The 20,825-nt window shown below is 39.5% G+C and overlaps 1 protein-coding gene across 2 annotated transcripts in view; it reads right to left on the bottom strand.

Moving 5' to 3' along the window:
• HGF (hepatocyte growth factor) overlaps positions 1–20,825 on the bottom strand; it is a 73,388-nt gene that overhangs the window by 49,969 nt on the left and 2,594 nt on the right. Inside the window, exons 2-5 of one of the 2 annotated variants that reach the window (XM_075926385.2) lie at positions 13,590–13,755; positions 9,056–9,168; positions 7,811–7,925; positions 1,193–1,335 (exon numbers count right to left, since the gene is read on the bottom strand). In XM_075926385.2, coding sequence (XP_075782500.2) covers positions 1,193–1,335; positions 7,811–7,925; positions 9,056–9,168; positions 13,590–13,755 — 537 coding nt within the window. The remainder of the gene's footprint in view (positions 1–1,192; positions 1,336–7,810; positions 7,926–9,055; positions 9,169–13,589; positions 13,756–20,825) is intronic. The other variant, XM_075926398.2, reaches the window with a different exon arrangement.

The following is a 20,825-nucleotide window of genomic DNA, read 5'->3' as shown; positions in this document are numbered from 1 at the left end:
GCATACTGCAAAGCTTACTTCAAATGCCAGCAGAGTAGAAGGGCTTAGAGTTGAGGTAAATAAATCAGTCCGATTAATATAGTCCTGAACTGTAGAACTGCTGATCCCAACTCTTAGAATCAATATATTGAATATAACTGATCACATTTTGTGAAGTGCCAAAAGATTTAATTATATAAAAATCAAAACCAGTAAGTTGCTATAAGAGGAATGGGACAGATTCATTATGAGGAGAGATTAAAAAGATCGGGACTGTTCATCTCAGAAAAAAGACAATCAATGGGGGCTATGATAGAGGACTCTAAGGAAAATCATGTATGGTGTGAGGAAAGTGAATGGGTAAATGTTATTTACCCTTTCAGAGAACACAAGAATTAGGAGCTACCAAATGAAATTAATAGGCAACAGGTTTACTGGAAGTATTTCTTCACACAATGCACATTCAGCCTGTGGAATTTGTTGCCAGAGGATGTTGTGAAGGCCAAAAGTTAACTAGATTTAAAAAAGAATTAGATAAGCTAATGAAGGATAGGTTCATCAAAGACTGTTAGCCAAGACAATCAGGAATGCAGCACCACACCTGGGGGAGTCCCTAAAACTATAACTACTGGAAGTTGGGACTGGAAAACTAGGAATGGATCACTTGAAATTTCCTTGTTTTGTTAATTCCTTCTGAAGTATCTGTCAAAGGCCACAGTCAGATGACAGGATAAACCATTAATAACTATTCTTATGTTCTTATTTATAAATATCAGCTGATGGAAGGCACCCTGTCCGAATGCTCTACAGCAATCACATGGACCAATGTTCCTTACAGATTGAGCATTATTTGGAAGGTAAAACAAAAATGAACTTTTACCATTCATCTTCTAATCCATTATTTAGATAACATATAAAGTGCAAAACTCTACTCAACATTAACTATAGATCTGCAGTGGGTGCTTCCATAATGTACGTAACACAACTGAGATTGTTTGCTGATCTGTAGTGGACTAGAGAGCTGTTCATAGGATCTAATATGTGTGATAAGCACATCATTAGTCAAACACCACTTGCTAAATAGGTCATTCTTACTAAGAATTGATTGTTCTTTGTTTAAAGCCCATAGGTAAATACTAATAGCTAATGAGAGTTATACACTTGATTCCAGGGCACAAGAGACTTTTCTATGGTATCAATTGTGTCATGTTACCTTCTGAACAGAGAGGAATGTCACAGACTTCATGGCGTATCTCTGGATTGCTTGTGAAACACCAAGGCCCTCCTTCTTCCCCTCGGGGATTCCGACAGTAGTTTTCCTGAAGGTCTTTACCCCGATAGCTCGAAGGCAAAAAGCTAGTTTTAAAATGACAATCATTACAGTATAAGAGCATGCAAACTTTATTGTAAATCTTACTATATTCATGTACAGTTAAAACGTATCAAATTCTTGTGTCCTTCCTCCCCTTCCCCCACAGACAGAGTTAAGGTAATGTAATGAAGATTCATCACATAAATGAGGTCATTTAACAGTAATTTAATCCACTAAATTTCTATTGTGTTCAGTAAAAATATAGACATCTCTAGATCTATTCCAATGGGACAACTTGCATGATAAAGTGCTATGCAACCTGAGTACAGGTAGCAGATATTTCCCTTAGATTTTGTATTCTCAGTTCAGGTAGATCATCCTTGTTTGAAGGTCCCCATCAGTGAGAATTGGGGCACTGGACAAATCCAACTACGACTGTAATACTAAGTGTGATGTACCAGAGATGGTCATGTCCTGAGATGTATATTGGCAATAACAAAGGGTACTCAGAAATTAGGAAGAAGATGTGCTATTTGTCTGAAATGATTAAACCTAGAAAAAAATTGGAGTTTGGGTTCCAGTTCTTTTGTAATCTGGAGTGATATTTGAGCCATTTTTTAAGCTTCCAGAATCTGCTTCCCAGCTCGAATTCTTGTTTTATTCCCATTTGCAGTGAAAAAAAATGAGGTTCTGTGAAAAGTCAAAGAATAATTTTTGGAATCAAATCACTGGAAAGTTCCTAGCAAATGTACCATTACCCTGGGATTACCTGAATACAAAGAGGATATTTTACAATATTCTATGCAAACCAGATCCTTTCACCTGTAGGTCACTGATATATACCTAGGGCTGGTAAAGAGCAATGTCAGGATAGGTCTTTGGTAATATAAATATAAATAGTTGGCTGTGTCGCCATATAGTAACACCAAACACCCTTTGATTAGTACTAATTGTCACAGTTGGTGGAAGTCTTATTAGAGAGCCAAAGACTGAGTGGACATGGAGTCTAAATGTTAAAGCCAAAGACTGAGTGTACATGGAGATAACAGAATTAAAGCACAATGAATCAGCAACATGAATTGGAAGTGTTCCTGCTCTGTGAATAAGTGACCATATCCATGATTCTCAGTCTTGCACTTTTCACACCACTATACTCATTCATTTAAAAAAAAAACCCCTAATATAACTGCTTTCCTGCACATCCTCAGAGTAAAAACTTTTATACAGGGAGAGAAACAAAGGCATAAGATATGATCCACACCTAATGCAGTCAGTAGAAAGATTCCCATTGATATCAATGGATTTTGGATCATTGCCATTAGGATGTAGGATTGCAGTAAAGTAAAAATATATACATTTCCCGTGTTTTATGATGAGCCCTTAGGACCAAGTAAAGTAAAGTAAAAATATATACAAGTTTGTATCTTAGGATTTGTCAACACTAGTGATTTGCCCTAATTAAAACTATTGGTGTAGCTGGGCTGGTGAAACTCACAGGCTATGTCTACACTGGGCCACTTATTCTGGAAAACCAGCTGCTTTTCCAGAATAAGCTGCGAGCTGTCTACACTGGCCTCTTGCTTTTCCGGAAAAGCAATGATGATCTAATGTAAAATCATCATTGTTATTCCGGAAAAACTATGCTGCTCCCATTCGGGCAAAAGTCCTTTTCTGGGAAAACTGTTCCGGAAAAGGGCCAGTGTAGATAGCACAGTAGTCTTTTCCACAAAAAAGCACCGATCGCAAAAATGACGATCGGAACTTTTTTGAGGAAAAGCGCGTCTACATTGGCACGGACGCTTTTCTGGAAAAAGTGCTTTTTCGGAAAAGCATCCTGCCAATGTAGACGCGCTTTTCCAGAAATACTTAGAACGGAAAAACTGTTCTGTTTTAAGCATTTCCGGAAAAGGGTGCCAATGTAGACGTAGCCACAGTGTAGACTGCTCTGCTTACTGTTCCTTGAAACTGGGGTAAGATCTTCAGCGCTAATAGCCACTCTGCTTGTCTGTGCTGGGGGTTACTGTAGTGCTAGGGCTATCAAAAGGACAGATAGCTAATATAGAACTATACACTGTGGCTACATCTACACTGGCATGATTTTCCGAAAATGCTTTTAACGGAAAAGCACTTTTTGTGGAAAAGCATCCATGGCCAATCTAGATGCGGTTTTCCGTAAAAAAAGCCCCGATCGCCATTTTTGCGATCGGGGCTTTTTTGCGGAAAACAGTACTGTGCTGTCTACACTGGCCCTTTTGCACAAAAGTCTTTTGGAAAAAGACTTTTGCCCGAACGGGAGCAGCATAGTATTTCCAGAAAAGCACTGATGATCTTACATAAGATCGTCAGTGCTTTTCCAGCAATTCAAGTGGCCAGTGTAGACAGCTGGCAAGTTTTTCCAGAAAAGCTGCTGATTTTCTGGAAAAATTTGCCAGTCCAGACACAGCCTTGCAGTTTATTCTTTAAACCGAATTACCCAGTTGTCGCACTCCTATAGCAGAATTGATCCAATTCATACAAGATGTACAAGAGCAGCTTACAGTTGCTGCCTTACTAGGCTTACTGCATGGTATGAATATAGAAGAAAAGGAAAAAAGGCAAAATAGCTCCCCACCCCACTGCTCCCCACCAAAAATGTATTTTTTGTCCTTCTCTCCCTTTGATTAATTAAGTCTTGGGACATACTGAGGTGGAAAATATCCATTACACACATTCTGGTTGCAATCAATATAATGTAGCATTATTGAATGAGATGTTTTTCCTTTTTCTGTTCTTGTTCTTTGCTGAGAGTAATTTTCCTCACTTTATCGTTGCCTATTGCATATTTGTTCTTTTTTTCTCTTCTGCATTCTCATCATATGACTCTCACAAAACATCGTTGACATCTACACTTGAGGTGTTGTGCAGGGTTTGTGAAGCTGTGTGTTGCAGTAAAAAGCAAGATAAAGGCAGCCCTAGGCAAACTTTTCTGATGGAGAATTATATCTCATGTATGTGTTACATGATGTGACATTCCAGGTTAAGAATATTTCATTTTATTTTTTTACTATCAGAGAGTCTGTTAGTTCAGAAATGATAACCACTGCAAAGGACTGGCAACAGTCAATCCATATTGCCCTAGATATGCTGTCTGGGTCAAAATCATTTATGAAATTATTCGTACTGAGCAGCATTATGCAGAGACTCATGATGGCAGAACAATATACACAAATAGCTTTAGCAGGCACCATCATGGTAGAAAGAGAGAAAGATAAGAACCAGTCATGACAAGCCCTCTTGAGAGACAGAACGATTCACTAGGACAAGTCATGTGTGCTCAGGAAAGAAAAAATCTTCAGAGTGCAAGCCAGAAACTGAAGCCAGCAGCAACTAAAGAAGCAATTTCAGCCACTGATGAAGTTATTGCGGAACAAACAAGACGCTTGCAAGCCGTCACTCCATTCATATTTATCTTATATTCCTTGGAAACTGTGTCTGCCTTGTCTATTTAATGTGTAATCTCTTCAGAACAAGAAATATCACTTATTCTATATTTATATAGGGGCAGGCAAAATAAGGACCATGGGCCACCTCAACCCACCAAGCCACCAGATACAGCCCATGGGAGCCTTTGCCAGGCTTCCTGCCTGCCCCACTCTCACACACTGCTTAGAGCAACTCTCTGAATATTGCAAGTCCAGGGCGAAGAATGGGAGAGGCTTTGCACGCTGCCTCTGCCTCCTGTAAAACCTGCTTGCAGGATAGGCAGCGTGCGAAGTACCCATTCCCCTCCCAGCTCGCAGCATTCAGACTCAGCTACACATCACCCCTGCCACTACTGAAGGGGAATGGAAGGCAGGTACCCTGGCTGAGGAACCAGCTGGGCTGCTTGCTGGGAGAGCCTGACCAGAGCCTGCCTCTGACATGTCAGCCCCTTCCTTCCTCCAATTCCCTGCCCACCTCCTGTACTTCTAACCCATGTAATTTAAACCCCCTGCATCCCTGCTCCTGACAGACCCTGCACCCCCCGTCCTTGATGCCTCTTCCAGGTCACAAACACCTTCCAGACTTTGCATCCCTATCTCTTACTCCAGGTCACAATTCAAATCCCTGCACACCATCCTGTACTCCTGCCCCAGGTCACAAGTCCCTCCCAGATCCTGCACCCCCTCTTTTATCCCAGTCTCCTTCCTCAGGTGACAACAATCTCCTTCACCCAAACTCCCTCCCAGATCCCACACTCCCTTGTACATCTCAATCCCTTACTCCAAGCTCCCTTCTACACACAGCCTCCATCCCAGATCCTGTGTCTTCTCCATTATGGAAGAGTGTGGCCCTTGATCTCTTACCAAATTCTTGGAGTAGCCATCCATCAAAAATCACTGCTCACCCCTGACCTAGAACAATGGAGTCTAGAACAATGGGGTCCATGGTTTTGTTGGGTCTCTAAGCACAACAGGGCTCTAAAATAATAACAGTAGCATAATCATTTTAACATCAGAGCACAACCTTCCAGATTCTGGAATAAGTACCAGTTATGAGGAAAATTTGTAAAGCTAATTGCTTTCCATGATTATGGAAATAGGATTCTCTCCCAACCCCCAAAGGCCACCTTGTGGTAACTAGATGTTGTGACAAAACTGACTTAAGAACTCCCATCCTGCATGTTAGTAAATTCAAAACACTGCACTTTTTACTTCCAGCCCATCTCACTCAAGCCTCCAATGATAAAATCAAATGTTCTGATGTTGAGAAACAAAAGTAGTATGCAACCATCTTGTTTATTAAAGTGACCTTTGGACACAAAATATATTGTGCAAGACAGGAAAAAGTCAGCTTCACAGCATGCTTTTCAGATGAGTGGCCATCTAACTTCATTTCTACAATGTAAAAGTAATACTGCTAAAGATATTTACCAACTACCCCTACAGCAAACCAAGAGCCTCTATCCTGCTACTACTGACTCCTAAGAAAGTAGTATCTGAGAATGATTTTGCAAAGTAAGGACAATCAGTTATTTGCAGGATCAGTCCCTAAATCCAGGAATTTAAGTCCTACAGATACTGTACCATTCCAGATAGATAGATAGAATCCTAAACTTGAAAGAAGATATAAACCAAAACAATTCTACATGTATTTATTATGACTAGTTCTCAAAATAATAGTTTGTACTCTCCAATCCTCTACAAACTGCACATAATGATACTTTAAGGCCAACTTAAACCTTACTTAAAAGGATAGAGGAGCAATAATCTTCTGGAAATGAATGGGAAGTCATTCATTTATTTATTGTTATTTCAAATATCTAGCCCAGGTTCAAGGTGCGTTGACAAAGCTTACAATCCACAGGATTTGTAACATTAGCCAAACTATATAGACAGTTGTGAAACTGATAAACTAATATCTCCCAAATCTTCCACCCTTGAAACTATCCCTTTATAGATCGTTCTAAAACTATGATACACTGGCTTTAAAAATATATTATTTTGATGGTTTCTAGGTTTGGTATTATGACTGCAGTGTGATTAGCCCGATTTTTAAAAAGAAATAGCTTAATTGATTAGATGGACTGGTTGGATTTGGATGCTAGGGTCATCAAAAGAAAGGAAGGAAGAGGACTGTTCTATAATCCTCCTGATCAGCTCTAATATAGCTCCTTGCCCCTATACTCTGTACGCCTCCCATCATTTGTCACTCTCCTTAGTTACAAGACAAAGCACTGCTTAAAACAGTTGTGGAGCCAACAGCTTGGACCATATCACTCAGCTGGCTGGACGCAGCTTTAATCAACATTTTCCTTCAGAGCAAAGTGTGGTGCACATTAGAAACCCTACATTCATCATCATCACTCTCCATGCTTCCAATCAGTACATTCCAGAAGCAGCATCCTCCACTGAGTAATAGTCACTCACTTGTCTCTAACTCCAGAAACACACTTGAGTTGTCTCTATCCAACTCCAGAAACACATCCAGCACTACCCATCAGCAGCCAGAAGCACTCAGTAGCCACCCCTCAAATGCTGTTTCTGAAATATACACCATCACCCTACCTTGGGTTATTTATGATTCTTAAAAGTAATCTTGATATTAAAATTTGAATATATAAAAGATAATGAACTTGGGGGCATTGGCAGAAGAAATCTTGCTGCATTAGATCATATTTTATTTGAGCTGAGATATTAATTAGGTCATATATAGATTACAGAATTCAGTGGAGTTACTCAGTTACTCCATGGCAAAACTGAACTTAGAATCTGGTCTACCATCTGTCCCCCAAATCCTTTATTTTAAATATAGGTTGCTAACTGAAAAAGTCCCAACTAGAAAATACCTAAAATTTCTGAATCTAGTCATGTCAAAGACTGCAGGGTGAAATGCCTGAAATTCTGGAAGAGGAGGAGGGTCAAAGGCCCTTTACTCATTTGTAAAATTAAAAATGAAACAGAAGCTACTCTTCATCATACACATTTGTATTCCATAATGTCTAGACTATTAGCAGAGTTCCAACAGAGTCTGCCTTTCTTATGTTCAGACTACACTTACCTGTGCTCATGGGGTATCATAGAATTCCATGCCTGACACTGGATGCCACTTTTTGTAACAGACATTGTTCCCTTGTAGTTTGCACCTTTACCAATAATACAGTTTCTAATGTAGTCTGTTGGAAGAAAACAGAGGGAAAATAAGATCCTAGAGGAAAGTCTTGTTGAAAATTACACCTGATCAACATTTTATGAATAAAAAGGATTTGTGTCAAAAGTAGCCTTTTTTCAGAAAAGCTTTTTTTGTTTTGTTTTTCAATAAAGTTGTGCAGCTTTTTCTGCAAAAGCTTTAAAAAATTACAATGTCATATCATAATTTTTAGCTTTTTCACCAAAAAAGTGGGTTTTTTTCAAAATATAGGTTGAGCCACCTAAATCCGGGACTCTGTTGCTAGACCAGAGAGCCCCAGCGCCTTGGAATGCAAGCTGGTCGGGAGTCCAGCAGTAGGGAGCCCCACCATCAGGACTAATGAGCCCTGTCTTGGGGGATCCCAACTGGGCACAGCACAGCAGGGCAGCCACGGAGTCCTGACCATAGGAAGGCCCAGTCGGCTGCGACAGCAGTGGGGCACTCATGGAGTTCTGACCCAGCAAGGCAGCTACTGAGCCCAACCCTGGAAAGCCCCAGGTGGATGGGATAGAAGCAGGGCACCGACGGAGCCCCATCCCTGGAAAGTCCCAACCAGGCAGGACAGAAGCAGGGCAGCAGCGGCAGGGGAGCTCCATTCCCAGAAAGCCCCAGCCAGCTGGTAGAAGCGGACCAGTGCCAAGCCTAAGCCCTGTAGCAGCAGGGCTGGAGCTGAGCCAAGCTGGGTGGAGGGGCAGATCCTGCGGGTGTTGGACCGGAGAAGTCCAACCTGTATCTAATCCTAAACTCTATTCAAAATGCTACTGAAAAATAAATGAAATGTTTCATTTACCAAAAATACAAGTGAGTACTCTCAACTCACACTGACATCAACGAACTCATTAGATTAGACCCTTAAGTAGTAAAGTAAGCAGCAGTAGAAACCAGCACATAATCTGGTACACAAATACCAAAGGTCACACAACTGAGGCTCTTATATGTACAATCCATCACTGTGTTGTGTATCTCAGCAAAGATAAAGGGCATCTTGTAAACATAGTTTTAAGGCACAACAGATCAGCTCCACAAACCATCCTTCCCTTAGGCAAGAAACAGTTATAAATGTCATTTGCTGACTCCCTTCTCTGTAGCACTGTGTTAGGAAAATAAATCAGTTACCTTTCTTTTCATATAGATCAAACGCATGGTCTTGCTTCTTCCTCACTCCATTCGTCATGCTGTTGAAAGAGAACCAATGGCATCGTTTTGTAGCTCTGTCAAAAGCAAAGGCTCTGAAAGAGAAAATTTCAATGAGGAAAGGAATCCTACATGGTTAGAGCAATGATAGATGGCATACCAGCGAGCAGACTATGACAATAGATCTATTTTTTACTGGGAAAGGCATAGAAGCAGACCAAATTGGTATTCAAAACCACAACTGTACTGACATGCATAAAAAAAACAAATAAATTAAGTGGTTGTGGTTGTAGCATTAAATATCAGTTTTGTTGCTTATTGCTTGCACTAATTTCAGATTTGACTTGTCATTAAAACATCTCTTATTTTAAAAAAATAAGTCAGGCAGTACATTAAGCCCCAGTTACGCTCTTTTCTAAATATGGCATTCCCTTTTGTTATAAGGAGGGGGATATACTGTATTGAACCACATGGGCCAAATTCATTCCTCATGTAATCAGATACAACTCAGTTGACTTAAATTCAGTAGATTTACACTGGAGATGAATGTAGTGAATAAGCAAGAAAATAATGACAATACCTTGCATCTGTAAGAAATCTTCTACCCCTGGATCTCCAAGATTAAGCGAAACTTACTACATCCCTATGAAGCATGCAAGCATTTCATCCATGTTGCTTAGAGATAAATGGGAGTTCAAAGTGGAATCATGAAAATTATTTTTAATAATTGCAATTATGATAATTCCCTCTCCTCCCATCCCTGTTGTTTGCTGTTGTTTCACTCCATTCCAGTCTTGATTTCTTTGCCCCATCTTGCAACACCACAAAGTATGTCCCTCTAACCACATCCACTCTCTTCTCCATCATCTACTTTCTCCACTCTGCTCTGGTGCAGCATTACTGAGTATCTCATGACCAACTCTAGACTTCCTACGCTACAGGGCTGCCCACTCCTCCTTCAATTCTGCTTTATTCCTTCCCAGATTAGCCCAATTTCTCCAGTTTTACTGATTCTCACTATTTCTGCAGCCTTGTTAATAGACATTTTAAAAATCTTTGACTCATTCCTAAAATCCCGCATTTCCTAATGTCACACACCTCTGTCTCTTTGCAAGATTTTATTGCCTTTTACAATGAAAAAAAATTACATGATAATTTGCAACCTCCCTCCCTTTCATCTTTTTCCCCATCACTATCAACAAAGTTTCTCATCCTGTCTCTAATCATTTTACCTGTTCTTTGATCTCCCACCTCTCCAAATTGCAAACCTTCATCCTTCTACCCCTTCTTCAGCCTCTCTTCTGCCCAGTTCTCCAAATGATGCCATATCTGGTCTCCTCTTTTCTCACAAATATAAACCATTGTCTCCTGTTGACCTCTAAATCTATTCTCATTTCCTTCTTCCCTACACTGAATGCATCATTTACAACCATTTCTTTGAGTCCATCCTCCAGCTCCATCATGGATATCTTCCACTCTAGCTTTTTTCTCTCCACAAAAAGATTTCTAACAATCTTGTCTTGACCACATATATGGGATCATTACACTTCCCCAAATCATTATTAATTATATTATTTTTATTTTTATTATTGGCAGACACTGGACCAAAAGTAAATTAGTCTCATAGCTTGACTTGTCAGTTTCATCTTATATTTACCATCAGTTTCATTTTCTGATTGTCACACACAAGCAAAATGGCATGGAAGAAATCTTGTCACCCCATGTGGCTTATCCTGCCTTTGTGTTAGTGTTTAGTGCCAATTTTTGTTATAACAATTGTCTTACGGCCAAAACTAAGACATACCATTAGAGGAGTCTGGTTACAAGAAATCAGTTCATTTAATGTTGTTTAAGAAGGCTTTTTTCTGGGAGCCTAGGCAAGAGCTGTGCATCTTCCCATAGTGCATGGAGCTGCACATGATGGAAATCTGACACTGTGGGATGGGAGTTTGGTAGCAGCCTAGGGAAGCAGCAGATATAGTGCCTGTGGATCCATGATGAGGCAGATTTGTCATTCATTCTAACTCATGAAGCAAGTAAAAATCAATAGTGGAACATTATTGCCACTCTGCCAACTAGATTCGAGATCCTTCCACTGTGCCCAAGTCCTTGTATATCTCCGCAGTATACAGCCTTTTTACTCAGGCTATGCACAGAGGAAAGAGTTTGCTCCTGAATAAATGCAATGGCCACAGTCCTGGGGGGCAATCCTTCACAAATGAGAAAGTAAATGAAAAAATATGAGCAATTCTAGATTATTTTTCATAATGGATTAAAATAACTCCTATGTATTAACCTACTTTTCATGAAACAACAGCCAGAGCAGCCACTAGTGAAAGCTTGAAGCAATTTCTCTGAGCAGATGTAGGAATTTAGCTTTGTTCAAAGTCTGGCAGAGTTCAGAAATAATGTTTATATTATGAAACCTAAGTAATTTTACTGTGAGCCCTTTCCTGTACACTTACACCTCAACTTACCAGGCATGATCCCATGCTGTTTTGAACCTTATGTATGATCCGAGTCAGCTAGCAGTAAAGACAATGCAAGTTATAACTATTACTGCAGTGGGAATGAGATTAAGTCCACAGTCATTAACACCATATGAAAAGTGAGTCAGATGGGTGCAGTATGCTACCTACCATTCTTAACATCCACCTTGTACTCCTTTTTCACAAGTGTACACAAGGGGCAAGGCAGTTGGGGAATCAGACCTAATGGAGCCAAATATAAAAGAGTGGTGCCAGCAGGCACCTTGGGATAGTTATGGCTATGTTTAGACTGCAGTGTAATATCAGAAAAAAAATATGCAAATTGCAAACCGCAAATTTTTCCCCTTTTTTTTCGGAAGAGGCTTTTCCGAAATTTGGCCTGTCTACACAGGGCCAAATTTTGGAAAAACCTCCTTTTTCGGAACATCCCTTATTCCTCATACAATGAGGAATACATGGATGCCGACAGAACACGTCCGCTTTTTCGGAAATTGTTCCAAAAAAGCAGACGCATCCTTGAATGCAGCATAGCTTTTCCAGGATACCTCCGATATCCCAGAAAAGCTCTGCAATGTAGACATAGCCTAAAGCTCACAGTCTCCATTATGTAATTATTATTCAGCCCAAAAATGTTTGATCACATTGTATCAGAGATTCTAGGAACATAACAATGATCTTTAGCCATTCAACCATGTTCCATGTGTGGAATTCCCATTGAAATCAACAGGAGTAATATGCAAAGGATGTGGCTTAAAGTGGTGCTGCATCACTGCAGATGTAATGTATAAAAATAGCCATTTTATAAGAAAGAAAGAAAGAAAGAAAGAAAGAAAGAAAGAAAGAAAGAAAGAAAGAAAGAAAGAAAGAAAGAAAGAAAGAAAGAAAGAAAGAAAGAAAGAAATAACTACTTCAATTTCAGTTTAAGGATTGGAGAAGACCAGAAAATCTCTGACCCCAAAGTGTAATATCAAAGCTGTCAAAACACAAACATTAGTCTGTACCAGGAGTGGACAAAATATAGCCCATGGGACAGATACAGCTTGCCAAACTAACAGATCCATCACACCACCATCCTGCGGCCCAGTGGGAGCTTCAGGTAGGCTCTCTGCTGCCATGCCCTTGCACATCGCTCAGAGATGCCAGCTGCGGGGACCATGTTCACTTCTGTGCATTACATGGTCGGGAGGGGGGACACTTCATGTGGTGTCCCAGTCCCCAGTAGAATGTTGCAGCTCCCATTGACTAGAAACCTGAACTATGAGGCGCAGACAGCATATGGAGAGTCCCTACGGGGTGCGTGATATGTACATATTCACATGACTCAAGCAGCTGGCCGGGAACCATCTATTGTAAATGCTTCCCAGCCTGAACCTGCACCTGGCACCACAACCCCTCCCACATCCCCACTCCCTACCCCAGGTCACAAATCTTCTGTAATCCCTCCACTCCTGCATTCATACCCCCAACCAGACCCTGTATACCTACACCCCAATCTTCTGCCCCCAGCTGCAACCCCCTCCTATCCTAGATCACAATCCAAACACTCTGCACCCCTCCAGCATCCCTGCTCAAGCTCACAACATTCTCCCAGGACCTACACCCATCCTCCAGATCAGCATCCTCTCCTGCACCCATACTCCTGCCCAGACCCTGTATCCCCTCCACCACCTCAATCCCCTGTCCCACCATGCCTTCCTTCACCCAGACTTCCTCCCAGAATTCCTCCCAGACCCCATGTCACTCCTGTACCACAATCCCCTATCTTTAGCTCCTTTCTATACCCAACCTCCTTCCCAGACCCTATATCTCCTCCATTAATATCGGAGAAGAGTATGGCCCTTCATCACTTATCAAATTTTTGGAGTGGTTCCCCCATTAAAAATTATTGCCCATCCCTGGTTTATACACTGCCCTCTATCCATAGTGGTAGTCTCACTGATGTAAATGCAAGTGACGTGCTTGGCTAAAGTGTAGTATATGGGTCACTTTTCTAATGAAACAAAAATATCAGAGATGTAATAACTTACTTGCAAGGGAATGAAAAACTTTTATTCCTGCTGCATCTCTTGGCACATTGCTCTGTAGTGTTTAACAGCTTGGTTTTTCTCACTAGTGATAGGTCTGACCTAATTAGCATAGTCTCTCCTGTCTTTTTGAAGTCATGAAGAGCATTTCTCCTTTTCCCTTTGCCCTCTGTGGAAAAACCAAATAAGATAAAAAAACAGGCTGTTAGGGAGAGCAGTGAAGATAATTATTTCAGTAGACAATATGTAAAGTTTATTAAGAACCAAAACCACATCAGCCCCCACAGTAGCAAGGAAAAACATGTCACTTGAAGTCATTAATCTGTATTCACTCAAACACAGAGATTTATTAAAAATACAGAAGGTAATTTCCGATAAACAATTGCATAAAATACTAGTTTACAAAACTAGTCAAGAGTCAGTGCTCAGAGTACAGAGTACACCTAATTTTTCATGCTTTAGTTTCCTATTTCTCCTTTCATAATCTTTTTGCTCTCCTGTCTACAAGTTGCATCAATGCATGTTGAAAAACAAAAAAGATGTTGCGTAGCAATTAAGTTACAAAAGAGGTTCACCACAGCCTGTTACTTTTTGCAAATACAAACCACAAGCCTGATTCTTCATTACCTTGTACCATGTGTCGTTATCTTTGCAGAGTGCAAAATGAGTTTAAAATGCTACCAGGTCAGAATGGTATTGTTTTACATTCCTTTTGCAATGATAACTGCACAAGAAGCAGGGCAGCAGAGAATCAGGCCTCAAGTCTCAGAACAGACTACAGGAGAGTTTCCAGAATCTCCAGATTAAAATTCCACCAACTCGTTATATGGAAGGCTGTGATCTCTTTCACTGGACACAGCACAATCATAGACTCATAGACTTTAAGGTCAGAAGGGACCACTATGATCATCCAGTCCACCCTCCTGCACAACACAGGCCACAGAATCTCACCCATTCACTCCTGGAATAATCCTCTCACCTATATCTCAGATATTGAAGCCTTCAAATAGTTTAAAGACCCCAAGATGCAGAGAATCCTCCAGCTGTGATCTGTGCCCCATGCTACAGAGGAAGGCAAAAAACCATCCAAGAGATAACTTATCCCGTGAGCTTCTCAAAATAGTTTGAAGAGGGTTGGGTTCATTCGGTTTTCTTCTTGCTCTTAGATCAGATTGCAGCAAGCTTCAGATATTAAAAATAGAATTTTCAGAGAGAGGATATCACCCCTGTAACAAATCCCTACAAAATCTTCCCCTCGCCTCTCCCCCTCACTCCAAACCGTAAAAGCTGAAAAATAGGATAGAGCAACATGTATTCATTTATTTTTCAAGGACAAATTGTAATAATTGCCCATAAGGGGCTGGTTAATAGAGACTCCTTTTACAATGGTGCTGATTACGCTCCTAGCTTGTTGTTATGTGAAAAAAAATATTTTGTTTACAATGAAAATACTAATAGATTCCCTAGTTTCTCACTTTTTTTTTCTGCAGCTCCTGTATTCAGTGGACACAGAACTAATCACATGCTAAGAGGAGAAAATTATGGAGAGCCCCTTGTTAAAATATCAACAGCACATCACTGGTACCCATTTTCCTTTAATATGTAAAACCAAGCATCTTTGAAGTTGTCTTTTCCACAATACATATGGCAAAATCAATGTTCCACAACACACATTTCAATCTCATGTTCCAGGACTACCACAGTAAAGAGATTCTTTTAAACAAAGGTTTTAAAATGCTGAAAACTCTTACGGGATTTCTTTATTACTGCTGAATTAGTTTTATAGAGCCTCCCTAAGCCAAGAGTTCTTTGACAAATTAAGGTGAGAATCTATTCAGTTATATCAAAGTATTTCTTTGCAGTTTCTGCTGATAACATTTCCTATGCACTGATAAGTGTCATTATCATAAATCCTTATGATAATGGGTTCTTAAACTGTCACTAGCTAGAATAAGAGAGCTAGATAAAAAACTGAAGTAGCTGAGCTCAGCCTGAAAGTAATGGGACATAGGGTTGTCTTTGTGGGTTTTTTTTTCCTTTTTAATGAACAGTTGCCCAAAGAAGATTAAGAGTTTGATCCTGCATTTAGCAATATTCAACAACCTGATTTACTTTAGATCTGAAGCAACTACATTCTGTGGCCATGATTGCAATACAAGAGGAAAGAGTCAAATTAATCCTTTGTGTAATTCCATTTGAGCCAAGAGAGCTATACCAGAGATAAATTTTAACCATAAATACTTATAATTCTAGTAATAACCCTCCCCCACAGAAATAGTTGAACAACAGCATGAACTGTTACTTTAAAAATAATAAAACAGATTTATTGCATCATCTTAAACAATTTTCAGTAAATGTTTGTTAGATTAAGACCCCTCAGATTCTGAGCAATATTCAGTAAATGATGAAGGGTGACCCCTGATGCATCTCCAGAAAACAGGACAAACCCTAATTTGTCCCCATCCACACCTGCTAGAATGGCATAGCTTCAGTCTTCTACAGCTTTTCCTCACTAGTGAACAAGATGTTGAGTTTTTTGTTTGTTCTTGATTATTCATTTGTTAAACAAGATATCTACTGTATCTTGTTGTGAAATCCAGGCATAAACAAGGCAATCTCAACATAGCAGTAGTTTTACTTCAGTGTAGTTTGTGAAGGTAATCCCAGGAGGCAGAGGAGAACCTACAGATTACCTGGACCATCTACATGAAGATAAGCCTGCAATAAAATAGCTATATCTTTATTAAAAATCCACCCTTTTTTTTACTATAAACACATCCATACAAAACACAGCATAGAGTAACTTCAGACTTGTGAAATAGAACTAAAGCTCTTCAGCTGTTCCATTTAGTCTAATCTCCAATTTTACTGAGTTTTCAGAGATCCCCTGATGTTTCTATAACATTAGGGTTCTAATATATTCTACCTGAACTCAAAGTGCTTCTAATTCTTATGACTTTATCTCTTCCAAGTTGTAAAGAAGAGAAGATACATAGGGTAAGCACCTCCACACTGCTATATCTGCCAAGGCCATAGGTACTGGAGAGCCACAAGGCATTTCCACAAATAACAAATTAGTAGAGAAAGGCACTCAAAAATGTCAAGAACATGTTGCTTCACACAAGAATATCACTTGGGAAAGATATTCTCAACACAAGGCACAGGCTGCCAAGTGATTCCACTGATGATTACTGATGATAGTGATCAGTGACACAAGTAATCAAACTAAGTCACCTGGCTGAACAGGTAACAGACTAATTAGAGAGCAAATTACTTGTAGTATAACCGATAACCTGTTCAAAGTAAGATTAAGAAAAGCACTTCACTTTGCAAAGAACAGCTACTAAGTACAGTGCTAATGTAAAATGTGCTTTCCAAATGAATTGAGCAAGCAAGCAAAGAAAGGACTGAACTGCATCTAATTAAAAATATTTACTGAGGCACAGAGGCAGAATGAACAAATAGCAAAGATTATGTGTGTTAGGAATACATGTGAAAATCAACCAAAGGAGAGATCATTCTGCAAGAGAATGCCATACTCACTCCAAACTGCAAAAAGAAATACAAAAGCAAAACATGTTAACAAATACACAGCTGAAGGAGAAAGCTGAATAGTGATGATGAAGAAACAGACGTTTCCTGACAAAGGAAATAATGACCATAGAGACTGCAAATAGACACTGGAGCTAAGTTCAGTATATACAGTGATAGCACACTATTAAAATCAAAATTATGCATGTTGGATAAAGCACACAAAATGAGCATATGTAGCAAAGCAACACTGGCATATATATAAGAAAAGATAGCAGCCACTAGAGTTTGAAACAAAGCAAGATGAGAACCATACTTGCCCTGAAGAACAGTCTGCAAATACAGATAATCAAATGGGGGTAGAGCTAGTCTTCAAAACAGGATGAAAAAGGATAGTCTTAAGGAATTCAATTAAGTTTTTAATGAACTAGAATCTACTAGTATATTATACGTCCTGGATATATCAAATATTGATACAGATTTCAGCATCACCACCGCAAATGTATATAGAAGGTAAAAGTTAAATCTGACCAGACAGCAAAATTAGGCATTAATGAAATAATTCTGACACCTGCCAACTGGGTTAACAACATGGGCACAATTATAAAATCAAAGATGTTAAAGATTATGTTGAATCAAAAGTTTTTAAAAATGCCATCAAACATTTTTGTGATCAACATAATAATTTCTGTGAGCAACACAATAGCAAACATAGTTTGAGGAGGTCATGCCTGGACTACTAAATTCAGGATTGTTTTCAGTTTTGGATGAAAGCCACAGTTTTTGGCAGATCCATATCAACAGAGAAAGTATAATACATACCTTTTCTTCATCCCTTTTGGTAGAATATATTTAAGTATCTTCCCATTAGGATTGCTTCAGCACTAGAGATGTCCCAAAGCTTTGCGTATAGGGATTAAATGAATAACTGCCCATGACTCCTGATTTGGGGCATAAATGATCAGCACAAACAGAAATTGCATAGAGTTCTGCAATGTGCCAAAGGGGGAAGGCACTAAAAAAATGCTAAATCAGGTTCAGTGAAATTAGTTCTTTAGGACACCCATCTTGATGAAAAAAGAGTTTGCCCAAACTCAAGACATTTTTTTAGGAAGAAGGGTCCTTTCAAAAAAGGGTGGGGTTTTTTCCACAAAACGCATTTAGACTGCTTTTTTTCCCCAAAAAACTCTTCCGAAAACAGGCACGGAAGAAGACATGCAAATTTGCATCAAATTTGCATATCTTCTTTCAAAAGCCGCAGGCAGTCTAGACGTGCCCTAAGTGAAACAAGGCTGGCCATATGGATCTCTAGCTTGTCACAGTTAAGTGCTTCCTTCAAAATGCTACTTGAAGGCAATACCGAATAGCACTTCGTAATCTTAACTTTCAAAAGTTTTCTCGTTGTAAAAAAAGTTGCTGAAAATGCTTGGTTGCTTCTGTAACAACAATCTGGAAAAAATAACCAAACACGTATCCTTTTATTTGTGCCTTACAGTTGCTTTTGAGGACAGTTGTCAAGAAGGTGGGAGAAAGGAGAGAGGTTGTTTTCTTTGTTCACTGTTCATTGCTTCATTGATACTGTTTATTTTAACAGTGACTCCTTCCTACAACAGGCATGCCAGGAGCAGGATCCAGGGTTAACCTTTTATTAGAAACCTGACTCTCAACTTTAGTAAATCCTGTCTTCACAACTCATCTGTACACAGCACCAAAGCCCAGAAGATGGAAGATAATGGTAACAGCCTACAATGTGTTCTAAAGTCTATAGTCAAACATATATAATGACAGGCCTTCTAATTCCAGGAAAAGGTATCTGCTCAGTATGATGCTGGGACAGAGCAGAAGAACTGACTGCTTTGAGGTGTGTGTACTCTGACCTGATGGATCTAACATCTGGCTATAAAATGAACCTTTGCTTTAGAGGTCTGTAGTCCTTCAAAATGCTGGATTAACCACAGAAATAAATCCCCAACATTTCAAGCTACTGTCCACTGCAAAAGTAACACTCTTGAAAGTATTTGATGTCTCTTTCACCTCCAACAGTGTGTTATGTACAACCTGCTGCAAAAGGAGCTTGATGGTTGCTGGGTATGCAAGGCAATGGGGAAACGTGCAAGGACTCCCACCTCCACCATCCTAGTATCCCTGCATACTGGGCAGCCACAGAGAGGTTGGACAGCAGAGCCATAGCTCCACACTAGCACTGGTGGGGGTGAAAAGAGGAAATGTGACCCATCCCTTTCATTTCCATGCTTTCTAGAAGACTTGCATATGGGTCTGCAGACAATTTGTATGGCTCCCATTTAGAAGATGGTAAAGCTGCCATTGTAATGTGTTCTTGAGTAACACAGGAGGAATGCTAGTTATGTTGGTCCTCTTGATGTTGCTACTGCAGGGTGGCCCTCAACATGGATGCTGGGGGACAAGTACAAGTCTCTAAACCTACCCTAACATACTAAATTGTAAAATTCCTCTGCAGGGCCCAGGTTGAGTGCAGTTGAATTGACTGCCATCCAACCATGGCAGGATAGGCCGAGATCTCCTGATTTCCAGTCCTATATCATCCCTAGAGAGCCATCCTTCCTCTCCTTCATAAGGTTTAAAAGGACATAAACTGCATGTAATACTCAGCAAAAAAGCACTCTGAGGAAAGATGTCATCCCCTGTAAAAAAAGAATACCCATTTCCCTCCCAACTCTGGCCTCAGTTAAAGTATTATCTTAATGAGAGATAAGCTTTTCTACTAAGAGGCTTTTCTTTCTTTGACTTCAGAGTACATTTTTCTAGTTTTTATGCAACATCCTAATTTCAAGACTTTCTATTCTATTTTTCTCTGGTTATGTTGCTCACAAAAACAGTATTAATGAAAACAGAAAATCTGCTAAGAAGGGTAAATGCTCTGCTGCATAGGAGAGCAAAACAAGCAGCCATTGGCACTCTGCACTGAATGGAGTCTCTTAATCAGAAGGAATACAGTCGTCAAACTGGCAGAGTACCATTTTGCATTGCTAATGGCATATAATATGATGATTATTTACAACTAGGGAGTGAGGAAAATAAATCACATTAGACATGTAAAATGCACACATTTATGCAAGTCACAACACTCCTATTACTATGAATATTTGTATAAAGCATTTTTTGTTAAAAATAATACCTGCCCTTCATATTCTTTTCATCCCATGTGACCAACAGAAAATGCTGTAAAACTTGGTTTTAAGAAAAATTGTAGAGACGAGACTTCTTCATGTGAAAATTTGATACCTTTTTATAAATCTTTCATTCCCTCTTCGTCATGTGCTAATGTGCATTCCTGGCTCATAAAAATATCAGTCATTTTAGTTACATGGCTTTTATTGAGCTAAGCAGTCTGTTTTTAACAGAATAAAAAATATACTGACTGGGAATATTTGGAAGTCATTAAGAATATCTAAGTAGGCCTGAATATCATGAAAAAAACCTTCCTGAGGAAAGTTATTAGCTTACAGACTAGTTGCTCAGTGTAAGTGATAGGTATCTACAGAATATTACCAATGGGTAATAGCTAGCTAGTAAGAAGAACTTTACATGTTTATCTCGTTCATCTATTCTTATTTTATTATTTATATATCAATAAAGAATAAGACCTCTCACAATGGACATAGTTGGTTCACATCAACACATCAATATATGTTCCCATTAATGCATTCTTCCCTTTCTATCTTTCCC

Source organism: Pelodiscus sinensis, chromosome 1, assembly GCF_052426305.1.
Source record: "Pelodiscus sinensis isolate ZL-2025 chromosome 1, ASM5242630v1, whole genome shotgun sequence".
In the NCBI taxonomy this organism is placed as follows: Eukaryota; Metazoa; Chordata; order Testudines; family Trionychidae; genus Pelodiscus; species Pelodiscus sinensis.
Note: the sequence above shows the minus strand (reverse complement) of the source record. Positions and strands in the feature narration are given on the sequence as shown.